The sequence below is a fragment of the Emydura macquarii genome, unplaced genomic scaffold, assembly GCF_026122565.2.
Source record: "Emydura macquarii macquarii isolate MOO-44397 ecotype Brisbane River unplaced genomic scaffold, CSIRO-AGI_Emac_v2 contig_2292, whole genome shotgun sequence".
In the NCBI taxonomy this organism is placed as follows: domain Eukaryota; kingdom Metazoa; phylum Chordata; order Testudines; family Chelidae; genus Emydura; species Emydura macquarii.
The window spans coordinates 1,354,424-1,374,658 of NW_027132429.1; the positions used below are offsets into that span (position 1 = coordinate 1,354,424).

Genomic DNA, 20,235 nt, shown 5'->3' on the forward strand with positions numbered 1-20,235 from the left:
TATATTTTTATATATTCTCAGTGTTTTAACAGTTTTTCTTACAATATATATCAGCTTAGCAAATGTAGTCCTATGAAACATCTCATAAAATACAGACTATTTCAATCTCCCCGAGCAAAGTCAAGTCATAGATAAACACACCATATTTTGTCCAGCTCTCCAGGTAAATTGGGAGTAACTCTGGTGAAGTTTATCAGTGTAAAACTAGTGTAGAAGGGAATCAAACTCAAAATTAGAGCTGGTCAGGAAATGGATTTTTCAGCCCATGACAAATTTTGAGAGTTTGACTTTTTTTTCCAGTCCCAATTAGAGAAGAGGAGCCAAAAAATCAAATTTTTTAAAATTTCATCAAAAGTTCCCCATCAAGCTCTACTGAACAAGTTTAAAACTCTCAGTTTGATTTAGTAGCTCCTGTAGGTCAGTGATTTTGATCCTTTTATCTTATACATGTACTTTAGTGACTAGAGGCTGCAACAAGATCAGGGCCCCATTGTGCAAAGTGTTGTACAAATAGTTTGTAAGAGACAGTCTCAGTCCTGGAGAGTTTACATTCTAAATAGACAAGGCAGGAAGGAAGTGGCTTGCTCAAGTCACACAGCAAATTAGTGGCAGAGAGCAAAAGCCTAGAATAAGTCCCAATGCAGTGCTTGATCCATGCAGCTTCCTGAAAAATCTCTCTCTAATTTTTAAAGGTTACAATGTCTAACCAGGAATGTGAAAGTCCAGAGCCAGAAGAGGAGCAGGCTAAGCCAGACAGCCCGTTCTTTGCTGATATAGAAAGATGTGATTTACATAGTGACATCCCGTCCAGGTGAGGATTTTTGCACAGACCTCTGTCTAACATTTGTTGAGAGCCATTGAAAGGAGAGAAAATGCTGTGCTTTGGGCCATGAATATGTCAACAGAAACTTCCCAAAGAAAAAATGTGTTTGTAATAAATATATTGTTGGTAATACCCTGGTTGTTCATAATGTTAATTGTAGTAATTTCCAAGCCTGTAATCAGACTTAAGTTTTCTAATTAATATAATTGGGTATGGACAGTGTTTCTAACTGCATTCTTAAGTTAGAAAGTTAGTTTGGAGGCAGTGTTGCCCAAATGGATAGAGCACTGGCGTGGCACTCAGGAGACCTAGATTCAATTCTTGGCTCTGTGACTGGTTTGCTGGATGACCTTGGGCAAGTAACTAGCTGTGCCTCAGTTTCCCCATCTGTAAAATGAGGGCAATGATGCTGACCTCTTTTGTAAAGTGCTTTGAGATCTACTGATGCAAAGTGCTGTCTAATTAATGACTCACACATTCCCTGTGTTGGGCACTGGCAGAATTACTCATTTTAAATCCTATAATCTGGTTCCCAGTACATCTCTTGCTTTTAAAGAGGTGGTGACGGCCAGTGTACCTAAGCCTATTCTTAACATAGTACCTATGTAACTATTTCAGTTAGTGGTATGATTATATATCAGTACAGTTAAATTGGGATATCCCTAGTTTGTGGATGCTGTTACATATGCTACACTGAAAAAAATAGACACTCTCAGACCAGACTAAAAGTTATAACTATATTGGTTTAATTTTTCCCTGAGGCAAGACCTAAGTATAGCTAACTACACCCCTACTAGGGGGTTGTACCGCTTTATACAGGTTTGAAACTGATGCAAAAGCTGTGTGTAGACAAGCCCTTGGATAGGAGCAGTTATGCTATGCAGTTTGTCTTACAGACAGCAGTTGAAGGACTTAAATGGGTAATGAGTACTTGAGCACCTCACACTTTTCATGTATTTATTTAAACCCAGGTCTCCTGACTCCCAGTGCAGTGCCTAATCTAGTGGGCCACACTGTCTCTCTTGCAGTAGCTGCGTACATACAGTGCACTCCGGTGGAGAGTATACAACAAGCCACCTGGCACGTAGTGTTTACTTGTACTTCTGAATAGGAGGACACAGCTAATCAGCAGCAGGTGTCTCTGGCTTTTAATTCCATCACTGAGCTGCTTCACCTTGGCAGATGGCTTGGTTTATTTAGACCCATTTCCTTCACTCCTCCTCAGGACCAAATGCCAACACAAGGCAACATAAGGCAAGGTTAAGAAACATTGACGTAGTAGTGCCGGCCAATAGCATGAGGAGTTGAGCGGGGATCCTGAACAGTACAGAGCATAATGTGCTAATGCAATAAGGTACCCAGAAGGCTGATCCTAATCTCACCAACTTCCATATGCAAGGGTACTGGTTTAGAATCACGTGTGTCATTTTTTTTCTATCAAATGGAATTAGATGTCAATTGCACGAGCGCTGCAGTAGTTTAACAAACAAATCAGCCAACAGGGACTCTGTATTTCCTTTATTAAAGATAATTAGCCAACACAGGAGCTGTCAAGTTTGTGATGAATTAGCATTCTGGTTAATAAAGTGCTTTAATTATTGGATAAACAAATGTAAAGGACTAAAATTCCCACATGAGAGAAATTAACAAAATAGCTGGCAAAGGTTTTCTTTGGCATCTGATTTTGCTGGATAACTTTGGCTCTAGTCTTTGTAATTTTTCTTAATTTATTTAATGGGATGGTGGTTTGTACCCATAGACTGTAGCAGAGAATGACATGGGATGAGGGATAGTTATTTTCCTGTTACAGTATCTGTTTAAATATCACATTTATTCTTCACCTTCATAAAACAGTGAAAGAAGTCCAGCTGTATCAGCCCCATCTTCAAATTCCACTGACTTTCTCCTCATTTCAAGAATAAGTTACAGGAGCCAACCTAGGCTGCTCTATGCCCTGCATGCAGAAATCCCACCACAACACATCTGTCCCCCAGTTTGTGAATGGGATCCTGGGAGAACCCCCATACAGCTGTCTTCAACCATGCCTGTGCTGGGGAAAATCCACAAGTGGGGCTTTTAGGGTGCCTGTATGCCGCTGCAGTCTTTTTAAGGCACCAGTAACCAAGGGAGGATATGACCATCTAAGTTTGGTTTTAAAATGCTCCCTTTCTTTAGGAGTGACAGCGGGAAAACGGTGAGAAGTTTACCTTTTCCATAGAGCAGGTGAACTTTCCCCGTTGCTTCAGATACATCAGTTACTCTTTTCTGGAAACAAAGCAGATGCTTTCACAATGAGTCCTCAAACTCATCAGAGTTTTGGCCTTTGAGTGTAAGTCAGGGTAAAGAGAAATACAAACCACGCTCATTTATTTAAATTTAAATGCAGGAAGGAAGGCCCCAGCACATCTCTGATCTGCCCCACCACTGATGCACCTGTAGCAGCACTGGATGGCAAGTCATCCAATTATTTCATGGCACTGGATTCAAACATTGAAAATCTGCAGAAAAGAACGCAGCAGTTGATTGAGAAGATTAATGAGAACCGAAAGAAAGACCATACTGTCATGAGCAATTTCAGGGACAGCCTCCTGCTGAAGGTGAAGTGGATACTACTGAGATGGCTACCAACAAGGGCTTGAGGGTGGAAGCCAAAGGAAGAAAGAGGAGTTAGTTAGCTTGGTGAAAAAGGAGGCTCTTTAACGCTGAGCAAAGGAAAACGTGGGGGGGGAATGCTGTATCATGGATTGCCCACTTCCATGATATAAAATCCATGTCGTTCCAGCAGGGAGGCAGGGTTTGCCCTGGGGTGGACCAGGCTGCAGGTCCCACCATGGATCTGGAGAGCAGGGCCATCTGCATGAAGGGCCTGTGCTTCTGACTGCATGCCTCCTCTCACACATATCCTGGAATCTCACTCTAAGGCCCTCCCAAGCAACAGCTACACTAGGGATCCTCCTCAAAGGTAGCTCGGTGGGAAAAGTAATACAGCCCAGAATGGTGTTGTCTTTTCCTTCTGAACTTCTCTGGGTGCAGTGCTCTCCAACCCCCTCCCCCACAACAGATCCCTGGACCACCAGGCTGAGGGGGGATGGCTGAGCCCTCCATTCGCATGGGAGGGGGAAAAAGCTGGGTCAGGAAGGTCCTCGCCTCGCATGGATCTTCTTCCTGGTGACTCATACTGGGTTATGGAATCATCTCTTCAAGGAAAGGGGTAGGAGTTTCATAATTTTAGGGCATTTTAAAGTAGACCGGACAGAACAGAAGAGGGGAGCAGTTAGACTCTACTTGAATTGAGATTGACTAGAGGGGGCCTAATCAGTTTTTTCCATCTCCATGTTCTCCAATCCTCTGCTAGGTTACAGCCAAATCAGTGTAGAATCTGTTTGTTTTAAATGTCAAACCACTTCACCTGCCAACAGTAGTGAAATCCCAACATCACACCTTAGAGACACTAAATTAAATCCCTATGAAATACAGCAACCCCCGTTTCATCCACAACAGATCAAGTTGCCTAGCTAATCTATTCTCCACCCCAACTGCACACACAGCATTAAAGATTGTGCACTCACAGAATGTTTATTTAATATATTGTAATCATGTTATTCTAACTGCATTAGTCACAGATCACTGATCTTAATATCCTCCATGTCTCTGAGGCAATTAAATAAGATGCTTTGGCACATACTTTAAGTAAACAAAGAGAAATAATACAACATAGGGGAGCTTTCATTACAAAATCAGTTACAGACTCTAACGTGTAACTTATATTAAAACACCCAGCTCTTCATCTAGCGCTTTTCATCCGTAGCTCCCAAAGCACCTTGCAAAAGGTCATTTTACAAAGGGAGAAACTGAACCATGGCAGGTCAGTGGAACTTGCCTGAGCTTACCCAGCATAGAACCCAGGCCTCCCAAGCGCTATATGAGAGCACAAGGTTATGAATGATTATTAATTATTATTATTATTATTATTAAGAGTGGCAGCGTGTCCTATAAGACACAGCACTGGACTGGGACTTCGGAGACTAGGGTTCTATTGCTGGTTCTGCTACAGGCCTGCTGGGTGACCTTGGGCAATTAATTTCACCTCCTTGTGCCTCAGTTTTCCCATCCAGAAAACGGTGATAATGGCACTGACCATCTTTATAACATACTTTGAGATCTACTGATTACAAACTAGGGATCATTATGCAAATGGAATAACAAACCACAGCTTCATTTTATGCCAATGCCTTCAAAGCACAGAAATAAGTTAAGAGGAAAGTCATTCCAATTCTTTACCACCTTCAAACATGCCATCAGGCTTTCACTTCCATCTCCAACAGATGCAGAGACCCATATGCCTCCCACTTCAAACTTGCACTTGCAAAACCTTAAAACTGGCTTCTTCCATCAACAGCTCGGCACATCTGCCTGTCACACATTCCATGCATTTGGGAAGCTATTTCCGCCTTACCGTCACTGGGGCTGCCGTTAAAGCTTTGGGCCAGATTTTCAAAGGCATTTAGGACCCCCAAAATGGTGCTTTTGAAAAATTGCACTAGGCACCAAACTCATGGGAGAGTTGGGAATAGAACTCAGATGTCCTGAATTGCAGTCCCGTGCCCCTGTCTCTGAAGCACATGGCCTCTAATATGTATACCATGTTGTTGTTTCCCATGAAGATCCCAGACTTACAATTGGATCCATGCAGTCAGATCCTTATGGCATTGCACTGAAGTGTTGCATGGATCCAACTGCAGGACTGGGGTCTACATACAAACTGCCAGATTGGCTCAGCCTAGCAGTCCCTCTAGTCAGTATCCTGGCCCCCACACAGCCAGCTCCAGGTGCTCTCAGAAGATGGTGCAAAAAGCCGCCAGTAAACATTTATATTTATGCAGAGATCAGTTTTAGTCCACTCTGTCTAAAACTCATGAAAAAAGTCACACTCAGGACAAGACTCAGCCCTGGCCCAACATGGCAGAGGACCCATTGAAATCAGTGGTAGTTGCATCCCGTTACTCTGGGGGGATGGGGCAGGAGGGGAAATGCAACCCTTAATATTCAAACCATCAGCCTCTGATCCAGTTTAATTCCTAAGGCCTGTCTTTCCTCGCACTCCAAAAGGTTTCAAGTTTGGCGGAGAAGCTGGAGGAAATGATGTTTCTCATTTATGATTGCCACAACAAGCAAATGCAGGATAAGCTCCAGGAGCTCTCGGAGATAATGGAGAGGATCAGCCAGATCCAAACAGAGCTCAGACAAGTCTGCCACACTGTGGAGGCAGCTTATAAAGACTTGTGCAAGCAACCAGAGGTGTGAGAACACTGGGAAGAACAGACAAACCAGCCAAGAAGGTCCAGTTGGAACCAATGCCTAAATTAACCATTGAAACCATCTCGTAGCTACTATTCTGATGCAAAAGGAAAAACAAGACTATAAGTCAGATAAGGGCCCCTTTCTCTATTCCTGTTGCTGCTTGTTTGATTGTTAAGGTTATTTTAAAAATCCCTGAAATTTCGAGCTCTGATAGATAGTGTCCTAAAAGGCATGAGAGCTAGACAGGTTAAAAAACAAACCCAGTAAGATTCAATCTTTTAAAAGTGGGAGTAGGTCTTACCTACCTGTCAGGAGATGGTGAGATGTATTTAAAGTCCACTGAAGATATGAAAGGACTGTGCAATGGCCAGCCAGCAGCTGTTGTCAAACTTCTGCACCCTGCTGCCTTTGGGAATGTCTTTCTTCCGGTGGGTCGGGGGAGATCGATGTAGCTAACTCTGCGCGAGGAGGCCTAACCCCTCTCACTGCACTCTTTTATTTTCAAAGGCATTTTATAAAGATTACATGAATGTTATGTTCCACTTTGTTGGCTTATCAATAGCTGTAAACATGTCTCCAGTGATTTGCCTATTTGTTATTTCCAACTGTCTCTGTGCTATGAGAAACCCAATGTGATTTAAAGAAAAAATATTCGATTTGTCGCTCAGTTTCTTTACAGGAAAATAAGCTGTTGTTCCTGATAAGCTCGTTATTCTCAAAAGGAGAGAACCAAGAGATCATTTACACATTCAAGGGCTGAAAACAGAACCTATTTTGCTACCCATCGGACTTACAACAAAGGAACAAAATATAGTAGCCAAGGGGGGGAAAAGGAAAGGTGGCACAGCACTCTCTGCCCTGAGAAGCCATTTCCACCCATCAGTCACACAAGCATATTGGAAAACCAGCAAGTTACTCTTATATACTGTTCCCACTTCCCAATGCTGGACACAGCTATTTTAGAACTCCTGGGGCAGTCCCAGTTGTCTTAGCATATGGAGGCGGGGTGGAACTTTTTGTCACATTCATGGGACTTGGAATGGTGCAATGGAGAAGGGCTGTTTCGGGTGGATCAATCCAGAGATACCACCCTAGCTGTTAGCTTTTCAAGCAAGGGTGGTCTAATCCCCTTGATACTGGCACATCTCAAACTCTTTGTCTAATTTCCATTTCATATAGCAAACAGTACAGGCCACATTGTCAAGAGTTGGGTGTTGAGCACTTGGAAAAAGCTTGGAGCTACATGTTGTCACAGGCCAAGGCAACTGCCTGTATGAACCTTTCCTTTCCTATTTGCCAGGAATCAAGGACTCAACCCACCTGCCTTGGCTAGAATTGAATTTGACTCCAGCTGTTCAGCAAGCTGGACGCTGTTAGCAGAGAGACCATTGTGCAATTCTGGTATTGCAGTAGACTGGTTCTAGTGCAACGACGGACTGTGCACTAAAAACTCACCCACCACCATATCAATAGGCGCTAGGGCAGCTATTCTGTGTAGGTTCTTATACCACCCCATCACTGTAATAGTTGAACATTTGTGAGCTTAACACCTTCGGAAAAAGTCAGACCCTAGGGCCAGAAGTTTCAAGAGGATTCAGCATCCATCATGAAGCCCAGATTTTGAGAAGAGCTCAGTACATTGGGCACTGATCTCTCCCAAAAATCTGCCTCTGATTGTGGGGGGCCAAGCACTTGAAAAATCTGGCTCCGTTTTCTTTGGAAAAATTTGCCCTTAGGGATGTGAAATTTGAACACAGCCTATTGCTGGTTGGTTTCTTCTATTTTGCAATGGCCAGGGCAACCGGCCACCAAATGTTAACAGTCTATGGCCAGCTTCACACAGTTCAGCAGCTCTGATTCTATGCAGCAGAGGGCTGCGGGGTACATAAACAACTAACCACCCCAAACACAAAAAGCAAGATGCATAACTTTTTTATACCATAGATTTTAAAATTTATTCATGTAAATAACAGAAGGGACATGAGATCAGCTGGGCTCAGCTGTGGGCTACTGTGAAAGAGGAATTTTGGTAACAGCAATGCTAAGTGTGTCTTCTCTGGGTCTTGCACCCTGGGAAACTGAGGCACAAAGTTGCCTGCAGTGGGTCAGTGGCAGAGCCAGGAATTTAACCCCATTTTGACCCTCAGCCCTGTGCAGTGCACAGCATTGCTTCACCTCGGTAACAAGGTGGAGCTCAGTAACTACACTGTCCAGATGCCCATTTGATCCACCCCATGACCTGTCTGTGCATGAAGATTCAGATTTTATGACTACAACACAGTTTTGTAAAGAGAAGGAAGTTCTTGCAGCCCCCTATGCTGCATCAATTCAGAGAAGCAAGTTAACTGACCTTGAGCAGCTTTTCCATGCGGCTCCTGAATTTACACAAGGCAAAAGCAAGCAAGACAGCTCCATGCATCAATCAGCCAATCCAGCCTCACAAACCCACTGACATGATAATCCACTTCACAGAAGTTTTGCTGATTTCACCCTCGCCCATACTCTCAAAATACAAATGCAATGCTGGCAAAGATGGGTCCGTTACTGGGCCGGTCTCCTTGATCCTTTACTACAAACAGTGTGGAAGATGATCTTCTCCTGGATTCTTGAGCTTGTCAACCAACTAGCTGATACGGGAGAGAACTGTATTGCAGATTAGGGAAGAATCCAGGAATCAACCTGAATAGCTATATTCAGATTCTGTATCAAAGCAGCAGTCTTTGCTTTGTGACTTTTTTACCTTGCAAAAGAAAAACCAATAATCTTTTTATACAAAACAATCATTCTTCCACCGCAGTGAATTTAAGGCTATAGCAAAGGTGACTCAGGCCCCTTCCAAACGGGATTTATTTGCCAACGGTGAAAGACTGAAGTCCAGTGATTGCTCTGCCAAGGATGAGAGCATGGATATCATGTGTGCCTGTGGAGCAAAGAGAAATGGGAACAAAGATCTCACTGGGTAATGTTTAGGATAACTGGAAGTCACCGATACATTTGCTATGTCTCAGTTCCATGGAGCTGCATTTCCAGAGCTAGCATGGTTAGATTTTGGCTTGCAAAGAGGATGGTTGCATCACAACAGTCGTGGGTGAATGTGGATCCCTTTGTAAGGAAACAAACCCCACACCTTTCCCCCAGCAGCACTGCTTTTGTAGCACGAGACCACGGAGACTAGAAAAGGTAAACTGAAAGGCAGTGAAAGAGAAGCTAATACAAGGCATTGGCTACATATAGAAATTGTACCGTTTTAGCCATGCCAGTACAACCCCTCCCAGTATGGACATAGTTATACTGATATAAAAGGTGTTTCATACCAGTGGAATTCCTGACAAATGGGAAGAGGAATATGCTATACCAGTATATTCCCCATAAACCATGTCCACACTAGGGCTTGTATTTGTGTAACTATATCAGTAAATGAAAGTCACCCCACCCCCAATAAACACCATTATATGGGGATAAAACCTGTGTATAGACCAGCTGTAAATAATCAGATGCTACAGGGATGAGCATGATCCAAGATTATTTATCAGACAGTGGCTGGGGGTTGCTTCCCCCAGGAGGTGAAGAAAGGCTATATTAGCGATGAGCAAAGCAAATCACTAAAATGCAAGCACTTCTGGGGTGGAACATGGCAGCCATTTCAGCAGCATACAACAACAGCGAAAAGAAACGGAGGGCAGGAAGTGAAGATCACATCCAGTTGGGCTGTAAGGATGGCACCCCCCGGCCCCAGTATATTGTTCTCTCTCTCTTACTTCCATGGTCCCCAAGGAGCTGGGAAATCTCAGGGACCTCCATGGCATGTGATACAAAGGTGTATGGGGGGAGGAGGGAGGAGGATTTACCTTCATATGTGTTCACGGCCTCCAGGTTCATGACATGCCGGATGACGTGGTATTCGTCAGCAATGCCATTGCCCCCCAGCATGTCCCGGGCCTGGCGAGCGATATCCAGGGCTTTGCCGCAGGAGTTCCGCTTCAGCATGGAGATCATCTCGGGGGTCGCCCTGCAGCGAGAGCAGTGCTCAAAGGGACTGGGGTGGAAGGACGAGCTCCCCAGTGGAGCCAGGATCTGTGCCCTGTTGGCACCATGCTGAGCCCCGGCAGACTCCACACTAGGGAGACCTAGCAGCTGGGTCAAAGGGGGAAGGGCCTTCCCCCGCCATGAGGTCTGGATCAGAACCAGCACTCTTAGATGGGAATCGGTCCCATTCCCCACCTGCATGAGCCAGCCACTGGAGTCACTGGCCCCTAGAAGGAAAAAGCCCTATAGGTCATTCCACAACACCCTGTGCCACCAGTCCCACCAGCCCTGGGGCTGGATCAGAGCCGGTGCACCCTGGAAGGGCAAGACCATGGAGCCCATTCCCCACCCGAGCCAGCCAAACCCCTTCAGTCTTCTAGCTTTTCAGTCAAACCCCCAGAACAGCTAAAGGGCAGGTACGCACTTGTCTTCATCCTTCAGCCTCCCCAGCTGCAAGCAAGCCTGTAACCCAATGGTGATCTCTGTGAGCATATCCGCCAGCTTCTTCTGGACCAGCTGATTCCTAGCCAGTGGCACCCCAAACTGGATCCTGGGGAGGACAATATATTTAGGAAACCGAGGAGGAAAAGTCACTTAAGACCACTGGGGCAGCTCCATCTCTGGTGTCTGCCTTCCCTTGGGATGAGTGTTATCCTAGGTGTACTGAGGTAGTGCCTAAAACCCGTCGTGCTGGGGGCTGCACAGACAGAGAGAGGCTCTGTCCTGAACAGCTCCCGGGCTGAATAGACACATGATGGAAGGGGACTTGCCCAAGGCTGGGCAGTCAGGAACAGAACGCAGGTGTCCCGAAGCACAGCTCAGTGCCTTAGCACAAGGCCAGCGGTTTTCAACCTTTTTTCATTCGCAGACCCCTCAGAAATTTCAAATGGAGGTGCAGACGCCTTTGGAAAGCCCTAACATGGTCAAAGCACAGGATGAAAACCACATTAGACTGTGATTGCTGCTCATCTGCCCTGGTCTCTGCCCAGAGAAGCAAAAAAGTTCCATCGACCCTCTATGACGGAAGGTGTTTGGAGAGCTAGAACGCTTCCCTGACACTGCGCGTAATCCAGCACGCCTGGACTGGAAAGAGCTCATGAGTCCCATGAAAGTCCTTCACTATGTTCTCTCACAGTGAACCGCTGGCATTCACCCCAGTGAGTTAGAGCAGGGAGGCTGGGAGTCAGGACTCCTGGGTTCTGTTACCAGCTCTAGGAGGGGAGTGGGTCCAGTGGGTTAGAGATGATGCTGATTCAGGACTCCTGGGTCCCATTCCCAGCTCTGCTACTGATCCACTATGCAACCTTGGTTAAATCACTTCACTTCTCTCCCTCAGTTTCCCCTCCTGGCAAAGACCCTCCCATGGGTGCCTTGAGGTCTGAATTAATCAGTGCCTTTAAAAGGAGACAGGCAGGGACTCCCCAAACTTACATGGGGCTTCCACCCAACCCAGCATGCAGAGTTCTCCCCCTCCGCCCCGCAGTCATTACCTGTCCAAGGCATACTGCCTGGCCGTCTCCAAGCAGAATTCAGCAGCTCCAAGCGCTCCCCACGCAATGCCGTACCTGGCGTTGTTCAGACAGCCAAACGGCCCCTGGCAGGACACGAGACAGAGCCGGGATGATTAGCCTCCAGGCAACGTTGCCAAGGAAGAGCACCTGATCTCTGCTCCCACCAGCCACCTGCACTAGCAGGGCAACAGGACACTGGCTTCCGCGCCATTGTCTCTCTTCCCAGAAGGATTTGGGGACCACGTTTCTAGGCACAAGCCAACTGGCACTAATCGAAACCGACCTGTTAAAGCAGCAGGAATGGCTGAGCACGCCAACGGAAGCCACTTCTACGGTGGGGGCTGTTTTATACGCGAATCCCCCCCCCCTGCTGAAATGCAGCTGTGTCTGGGGTGGAGCATGACAGCTACTTAGCCAAGGATCGCTTGCTCGCCCCCTCCCTCGGTGCTGCCGAAATGCAGCAGCTTCTGGGGTGGAGCCTAGCAGCTGCTTCATCAACCACTCCCAACTGCTCAGGGTAAGACGCAAAGAACCACCCAGTGGCTGATTGCTTCCTGCAGAGTGCCCTCTGCTGGCCCCCCGCCCCACTCCCTGCAGCAGCTGGAGTCTACCATCCCAGCAGTGGCCCCAGCCGACCCTGCTTAGCGTGCGAGATCCTGGGGACCCAAGAAGTGGCTGTGGGTGGACGTACCGCAAGCCCGGAGACATGCGGCAGCAGGTTCTCCTCCGGCACCTCCACGTCCTCCATCAGGATCATGCCGGTGGTGGAGGCCCGCAGGGAGAACTTGCCCTCGATCTTGGGGGTCGACAGGCCCTTCATCCCCCTCTCCAGGAGGAAGCCCCGGACCCTCCCGTCCTCGCACACGGCCCACACCACGCAGAGATCCGCCAGGGGGGAGTTGGTGATCCTGGGAGGAGATGTGAGACCCGGCTCATCTCAGAGCCTCCCAGAACTCCCCCACCGAAGGCAGGATGGTACCATCCAAATAGGGAAAACGAGGCAGGGAGGGGGGACATGAAGCACCCCGGAAACTCAGCAGCTGAGTCAGGGGTAGAACCCAGGAGTCCTGACTCCCAGCTCCTCCCCCTCCCCCGCTCTAACCGTTAGGCACCACTCCCTGCCCAGAGCTGGGGCTAGAACCCAGGAGTCATTCCCATCCAACTACCATTCTGCCGCCCTTGTGTGAAGCGAGTTTGCTGGGTCTTAGCCCAATCCCCGGTGGACGCCTGCCCCCTCCCTGGAGAGGCCCAATTGACTGGGCCATGGAGAGCAACAGGGCAGGGCTGAGTTATGGGGATGCAGCGATTGGGGGAGGGGGGGGGAGGCTTGCCCTGCTGTGGGGCCCATAGAGGATCTGGTCTGGGTGGGGGAGGGGAAGGGGGCTGCAGCTGAGGGCTGGGCTAGTGGCCAGGCTCCCGGGGCCTGGCTCTGTCTCACCAGGTCTTGGAGCCGTGGAGCGTGTAGGTCTTGCTGGCCGGGTGGTAGCGAGCCCTGGTCTCCATGCCCCCGGGGTCGCTGCCGTGGTTGGGCTCCGTCAGCCCGAAGCAGCCCAGCAGCTCCCCTGTGGCTGGGGACGGCAAGAGCCAGTGGGCCTGGGCTGGAGCCGCTGCCCCCCTGCCCCAGGTTCTAACCCCCCCCACGCTCACTCCCCCACAGCCCACGTCCTGCACCGCTGCTCCCCATCTACTGCCCCCATCCACTTTTCTCCTAGGGTTCCCCCCTAAATCCCCCCCCAAGTTCCCGAGCCCCTACTCACCCTGACGCCCTCCCCCAGTTCCCACCTTTCCCCCCCACAACACCCTCCCCATGGCTCCTGCCCCCCATTCCCCAGATACCCAATCCCAGAGCTGCCACCCCCTCCCCCAATGGCTCTCACATCCCCCAGACTCAACACCCACCCTGCCCCCAGCTTCCGGTCCCCCCAACACTCCTCAGGGCTCCTTCCCCCCCAGTTGCTACCCCACACTCCCCATATGCCCGCCTCCCCAGGCGTTCCCCACCCCTGAGCTCCAAGGGCCCAGCCTCCCAGCTGCCCGTCCTCCCCTCAGCAACTGGGCTCGGGGCAGCTTTCCCTTGGTGGTGGGGGAGTGCATTTCTTCCTCCCCCTCCAGCCACCATCCCCCCAGGTTAGCACAGCAGAGAGCATTGTGGGAAAGAATCATCCCAGCATCCTCTCTGCTCTGCCAGCTGGCCGGACAGCAGGGGACCGGTTCCCCCGGGGATCCACGTTCCCTCTCCTAGCCGGGGAGGGCCCTGCCCCGCCTGTGCCGGTCGCTCACCCAGACGGGGCAGGTATTTCTGCTTCTGCTGCTCCGTGCCGTAGGCGCTGATGGGGTGCATCACCAGGGACGACTGGACGCTCATGACTGATCGGTAGCTGCTGTCCACCCGCTCGATCTCCCGAGCCAGCAGCCCATAGGCCACGTAGGTTGTCCCGGCACAGCTGTAACCTGAGAAGGGCGCAGGACGCCCGTCGTCAGCGCCACCGGTTCTAACCCCGCTGTGGGTCAGTCGAGACCGGAACCCCCGCCCCACCCGGAGGCAGCTGGGGAATGGCTCCCGTCAGCACCCTCTGCCCCCCCAGCGCCGGGGCACAAAGCCACAGTGCTAGAGATGCCGCTGCAGCCACTGGAGAATCAGCCCCTACATACTGGGGGTGCAATTCAGCACAGCCGCGGGCCTCCGGAGTGGTGCAAATCCCCCCCCCCCCAGGGGGCATCCCAGGTGGGGCAGAGGTGGCCATGGCCAGGGCAGGAGGGGGCAAGGAGGGGCAGGTCAACGAGAGGGGGCGGAAACTAGTCCAGAGGGGGCGTGGCTAGAGAAAACCAGCAGGAAAGGGGCGTGGCCACCACACAGCCCCACTTGAGCACAGGTCAGATCAGGACTACCCCAGGGACAGTCTGGGGGGACTGTGGTGGGGGACCAGCATGTTCCAGGGGAGCTCTTGGGGCCTCTCCCCCACTCCTGCTGCTGCCCTCGCCCACCATCACCTCTGCCTCATGTTGGCTGGTGAGATCCTCCCCCATCCCCCACGTGCCAGCCCCTCCCTCCGCAGGGCACACTGTCCTCGAACTCAGAGCCACTCCACGACCCGGCCAATGGCCTTGCCAGCCACGTGACCGGGCGGTCGCAGCTCACCTTTGATGGTGGAGCCCAGGACTCCCAGCTCCCCCAGCTCCGACACGATCTCCCGGTGAAAGACTGGAAGGAGGGGACATGGAAGGGTGTCTGTGAGTGAAATGGGCAGTCACCTGTCTCCCTCGCACCCACGGGAGTGCCAGCCGCCCAGCCCACCTGGCTCTCCCTGGGAGACCCGCACACTCCCTGCAGCCCCATAGCAGCAACGTGATCCCGGGTTTAATCTGCAATTCCCTCCCCCAAATGCATGTAATTCAGGCGTTCACCAGGCCCACTCCAGAGTCACACACTGAATTTAGCGGAGTGACTCTGGATTAATGTCAGAAGAACAGCGAGCAGAATCCGGGTCTGCGAATCACCCCGGGCACCTCTGGTTTGCAGGCAGCCAGGGCACACCGCCAGCCAGCACCTGGATTTCCAGGGAGGTTGGGTCTGTGCCCCGCTGCCAGAGACTGGACGCAATCGAACGGCTCGTGGTGCTGTCCCAGCAGCTGCAGTGAGCATCTAAACCCTAAACCGCGCACGCAGGAGCAGAGGCCTGGATTTTTGGAACGGCCGCAGGTTCTATCCCCTGCTCTGGCTTTCAGGCACCTTCATTCCGGTTGGCCATGACAATTCGTGGCATCAGTTTCTCCTGGCAGTAGGTGCGGAAGGCATCCCGGATCATGATCTCCTCCTGGGTTAGATGCCTCTCCAGCTGCAGGGCATCTCGCCAGTCAAACTGGGCTCTCGGGGCTGGGGGAAAGACAGTCAGAGCTGGCTACGGACAGAACAGCTTCAGATCCAACCCCTATCCACGGGGGCGGGGGGGAAGGAAAGTTACCAGCCAGATACCCCATCTTCTCAACCCAACCTCCCTCGGTCTGAAGGCAGATCACAAATGGGAACGTTAATCCCAAGAGTGAAGAGTAAACCTGATTTGTAGGCACCAAGAACCCCTTGTTTTAAAAAACCCAAGCGCGGCCTTCTGGCTGTTTAACTTTCCGCTACTGGTGGTGTTGGTGGATTTGCCAAGACGCTCAGATCCTGTTCTCTTCAGTTCCTGCGGCTCTCCCAGGGTAAATGAGTCCTTTCCAATCGGGGCTGAGGGTGCGGTTACCTTTCAGGGGCTTCTCTTGGGCCTTGGTTTCTTTTTCTGGAAAAGGAGACAGGAAAACAAACCCAGCATGGAAAGTGGCGCAAGCCGAGCAGGTGGGTTTTTTATCCCTGCTCCACTGGGGACGTGACGCGGGAATCACTGGATTCAATTCTCTACCCGGTGCCATGCCGGAGAAAGGCCCTTTCTGGGCACCCCATTACACGTACCTGCTTCTTAGCCCTCCAGAGGTAAAGAGCTGGAGATGCCAAGGTGGGGCTCTGACAGACTCAGACCCGCCACAGATGGGGGACCTGGGGGTCCATGGTGGTGGGGTGTTGGGAGAGGCCACCCCGCGCTCCCTACTCACCTTTCTGTGCCACGGTAGTGCCCTGTGCCCGGACGGCGCCCATCCTCGCCATGCAGCACCTGCCGCATCTCAGCAGCCTGGTGGTGGTGAGTCTCAAAGCCATCTGGGTTCGCTTCTCGCCAGGAAGGGAAACGAGAGAGAGGCTGCTTAGGGGTGACTGCCTGACACACTGATCAATCACTGTTGCGCTGGGGAGTGTAGACGAGACCCTGATGATCTTTTAACCCAGTACCCAGATGAGGCACCTGGATGCTGTGACATGGTTCTGCCTACACCACAAGGCAGGGCGGTGTCTTAATTACGCTGGAGCAGCTATGCTGCAGCCGGGTCCCTCCAATGGTGTCTATCGTGTAGACAAGACCCACGGCACCGCTTGTCGCTGCGCTAAGGGGCCGGAATTGGCCAAACACACAATCCACATTGGAGCTCTGAGCCAAGACCTGCCCCTGGGAGAGGAGTGGGGTCTAGTGGTTAGAGCAAGGGGCTGGGAGCCAGGACTCCTGGGTTCAGCTCCGGGAGGGGGCAGGGGCTACGAATCAGGGCTCTGACTCCTTTCCCAGTACAGCCCGCCAGCGATTCGTGTCGGCGGCTCCGCTAGCGGACCCAACTCCAGGATCGGGGCCGTCCTTAGGTTACCAGCCGGGTGGGTCAGACCCTTTATAACCTGCGTCCCCATCGATCCCTGGGTGTCACACCCGGCACTGGGGCTGGGCTGCCAGTTCCCCAGAGCCCCACCAGCCCAGCCCCTTGGCTGCAGCTGCCGGGGGAAGGGAAGAGGGTGGGGGAGCCTGGGGAGAACCAACCAGACCCGGTGCAAGGGAGCGAAAGGGACCCGGGACCCGAGCAATCGACCCAGGAGAGCCCCAGGCTGCCCCTGCCAGCCGGGAGTGGGGGGCTGTCTCAGAATTAAGGGGGGACTGCCCCTCCCCCCGCTGACCCCATCAAAGAGACCGACGCCCCCAGCACAGATCGACTCACCTGGGGCGGGAGGTGCTGAAACTAAGCAGGGGGCAAAGGTAGCCCTTTGGTCTGACGTCAGCAGGAAAGGGGCGGGGCGACATCGTGAGAGTGGCGGAAGAGAGCGAGATTAACCCCTTGGTGGCCAGGCGGGGGGGGGACGGGGGGGGTGCAGGCTACATGGACGCAGCTGCCGCGGCGCTTGCTGCAAATGTTGCCTGCGACCCCACCCGCGAGCTGGCCCCGCGGCCTGCAAGTTGCCCCCAGCGGGTGCGTGCCGGCCACTTCTCCTTGCAGCCCCCCCCCCGGGAAACAAAACCGTGCACGACTGCCCATGCGCACGCAGACCACCTCGGCCTGCAAAAGCTGCACGCAACGCCCTGGCACCTGCACTGCTCGTGTGCGGCATCTGCAGACCCCGGGGAGGGGAGGGGGGGGGGATCATGCAACAGGCCGCCCCGGCCTGCAGCAGCTGCAGGATTGCAACCCTGGTGTGTGCATGCACCTGGGGGGGGATCGTGCATGCAACAGAAGCATGCGGGCAGCTCTCCTGCAGCGACCCCTGCTGGCAAAAGTCACTCAGCACAATCAGCTGCAGGCCACATGTGTGTGCAACGTCTGCATGCAACGCTCCAGCTGGATCCTTCCTGCTTCTCTGCCTAGGGGCGGGGGGCAGAGACTTGGGGTTAACAATCAGTGGGAGACATTATCAAAGGTGGGGGGGGGAGGGAGCAGTACCCCGCCTTTTCCGGGGGGTGGGGGCGGTGGTTAACAAGCTTCCGCCCATGGTTGGCCGCCAAAAGGAGGTGTGTGAAGGGTGTTTTGCAACAGGAAAAAAATGAATGATTGGGGGGGGGGGGCATGTGGTGTAAGAACAGCTGCTGAGCAAGTTACCGATGATGACGTGTATGGGGGGGATCAAGATTAAATGCCCCCCCCAAGAGCAGGTGGGGGCTATGATTGGGTGAAAATGGAGACCCCTCTTCGGAAATGGGGGTGCCTCACTTGGCTCATGCGGCGGGGAGGGGGGTGATGGTGGTAAAATGAGGGAGGGCAAATGCTGGGCCAGGCTGCCAGCGGACCCCCCGCCCACCAGCTGATCCTGTCCAGCCAGCAGAGACAGCCTGGCTGCTTGGGGAAGTCTGGGGGACCCCACTGCTACCACCAAGGTCCCGCGGGTCAGAGGGGAGCTGGGTCTCTATGGGAACATACATTGGGGGAGGCTGTGGGGGGTGTGATCTCCCTGCCAGGCCACCAGGGCTGACTCTGGGGGCAGGGCACCAAGCCGCGTGTGGGGCAGGGGTCATGCCCTGGGCCGGGTGGGGCTGTCAGGGGCTCATTGCGGCAGCAGGGACACGGGGCAGAAGAGCCACAACCGGGCGAATTTGGGGAACGAATCACTTCCCCTTCTCCGCCTGACTGTCCCCGCCCCCGCCTGGGCCTGTGTGTGCAGGGGGCACAGCTCTGCCAGTGCCCCTCACTCCTGACCCGCAGCCCCCTGCTAGCCCAGAGCAGGGGGACAGGGAGTCCAGACTCCTGGGTTCTATTCCTGGCTCTGCCCTGGCTGGCTGTGAGATCTCAGCCTCGGGTTCCCCCCCCCCCCGTGTCTGTGGGGATAATGATCCTGCCCCTTTTCCCAGTGTGGGGACAGGGAGCCCCCGGGCCGCGAGGCTGATCCCAGAGACCTGTTAAGCACTCACTCAGAGCATCTCGCCTGGCTGCCATGGGTCCGATCTCATCCCCCCACCTGCCCCCAGGGCTAATCAGGGCCCAGCACTCAGCCCCGAACCACCAGCCCCAGGAGCTCTGCAGAACTGGGAGCTGGTGGGGGAGTCAGTGGAGCAGCTAACACGGGGGGAGGGAAACCTGATCCCTGATCCCCCCATGGCCGATATCAATAATGATCCCTGCCCCCTGCCCCACAGCAGACTGCGTGCTCTGTGGCCTGATCTCCACGGTGGGGGGGAGGGGAGGGTAGAACCAACTGGGCTGAGGCCTGGCAAACTCATCTCACATCTGGCTGTGGCAGCTGAGCTGGGAGAAAGCAAGGGCCCGGGGCCGAGATTCAGCCCCCCCTCCCCCGCTCATCTGCCCTCTTCTCCATGCCCAGCAGGGCAGGGGAAGAGATGCAATGGCTTCTGGGATCAGGGATGAGAGCGAGGCTGGGAGTGGGTAGAGGGGACCCCCGGGCGGGGGCTCCCTGCTGCACTGGGACTCGGGTACGTTGTTCCCCAGCACCTGCTGACCCCTGGGACTGCTGGGAGGGTCAAAACCCCATCACCAAACTCTGAGGGGCCAAGATGCCCCCGGCGGAGTCGGACCCAGGAGTTTGGCTGCAATGGGGCTGACCCAAACCTTCCCTCCCCCCACCCCCAAGCTATTGCAGTTCAGGGCCCAACCCCTGCTCTTTTGTGCCCCACAATCCCTATCCATGGCCTGCTGCTCTCCCAGCCTTTGCTCCCCCGCCCGCCCCACGGGGACTGCCTCTCCAATGGCGCCAATGGAAAGTTCCCTGCTGCTGGAGCTGGGATAGATGAGGGGGGCTTTATCTCCCAGCAGGAGTGAGTTCTGCTCCGGTATCAGAGCTGGGGCAGGCGGCTGGGCTGCTCTGGGGCAGCCTGATAAACCCCAGGTGGCTGGTGATCTGTGTCCACACGCTTCCCCGAAAGCAGCTGGGGGGGGGGGGGGGTTCAGAAAAGAGGGTTTGTCTCTGCAGGGAAGGCTCTGGAGCCAGGGCCAACTCCAGGTGTCAGGGACAGTGGGGCCCAGGGGGAGACAGAGCCATTAAACAGCTGCTTCAGTCAGTCAGGATCAGAACCCAGCCCCCTGCTCTAACCACTAAACATCACTCCCCTCCCAGTGCTGGGGATAGAACCCAGGAGTCCTGGCTTTCTCAGACCCCCCATGCTCTAACTACTAGACCAGGGGTCCCCAAATAGTGGGGCACAGAGGAATGTTAGGGGGTGTGCAACCAGGCTCTGGGTTCAGCTGCCTCAGCCCCCTGCCTCGGTCCCCGGCCCCCCACTGCAGTTT

The 20,235-nt window shown here is 52.8% G+C and overlaps 2 protein-coding genes across 2 annotated transcripts; one reads left to right on the forward strand and one right to left on the reverse strand.

Moving 5' to 3' along the window:
- The first annotated feature begins 698 nt into the window (after positions 1–698).
- On the forward strand, positions 699–6,127 carry SYCE2 (synaptonemal complex central element protein 2). Its single transcript, XM_067560347.1, has 3 exons — positions 699–811; positions 3,210–3,420; positions 5,933–6,127. Exons 1-3 carry the CDS (start codon positions 699–701, stop codon positions 6,125–6,127), a joined length of 519 nt encoding a protein of 172 aa, XP_067416448.1.
- A 1,926-nt stretch (positions 6,128–8,053) lies between these two features.
- Positions 8,054–16,571, reverse strand: GCDH (glutaryl-CoA dehydrogenase). Its single transcript, XM_067560472.1, has 11 exons — positions 16,246–16,571; positions 15,900–15,935; positions 15,392–15,535; positions 14,801–14,863; positions 13,942–14,112; positions 13,100–13,229; positions 12,353–12,569; positions 11,641–11,744; positions 10,575–10,700; positions 9,973–10,133; positions 8,054–9,044 (listed from the first exon to the last, which is right to left on the reverse strand). The coding sequence occupies exons 1-11, from the start codon at positions 16,346–16,348 to the stop codon at positions 8,971–8,973; spliced, it is 1,329 nt and encodes a 442-aa protein (XP_067416573.1). The 5' UTR covers positions 16,349–16,571; the 3' UTR covers positions 8,054–8,970.
- Between the last annotated feature and the right edge of the window lie 3,664 nt (positions 16,572–20,235).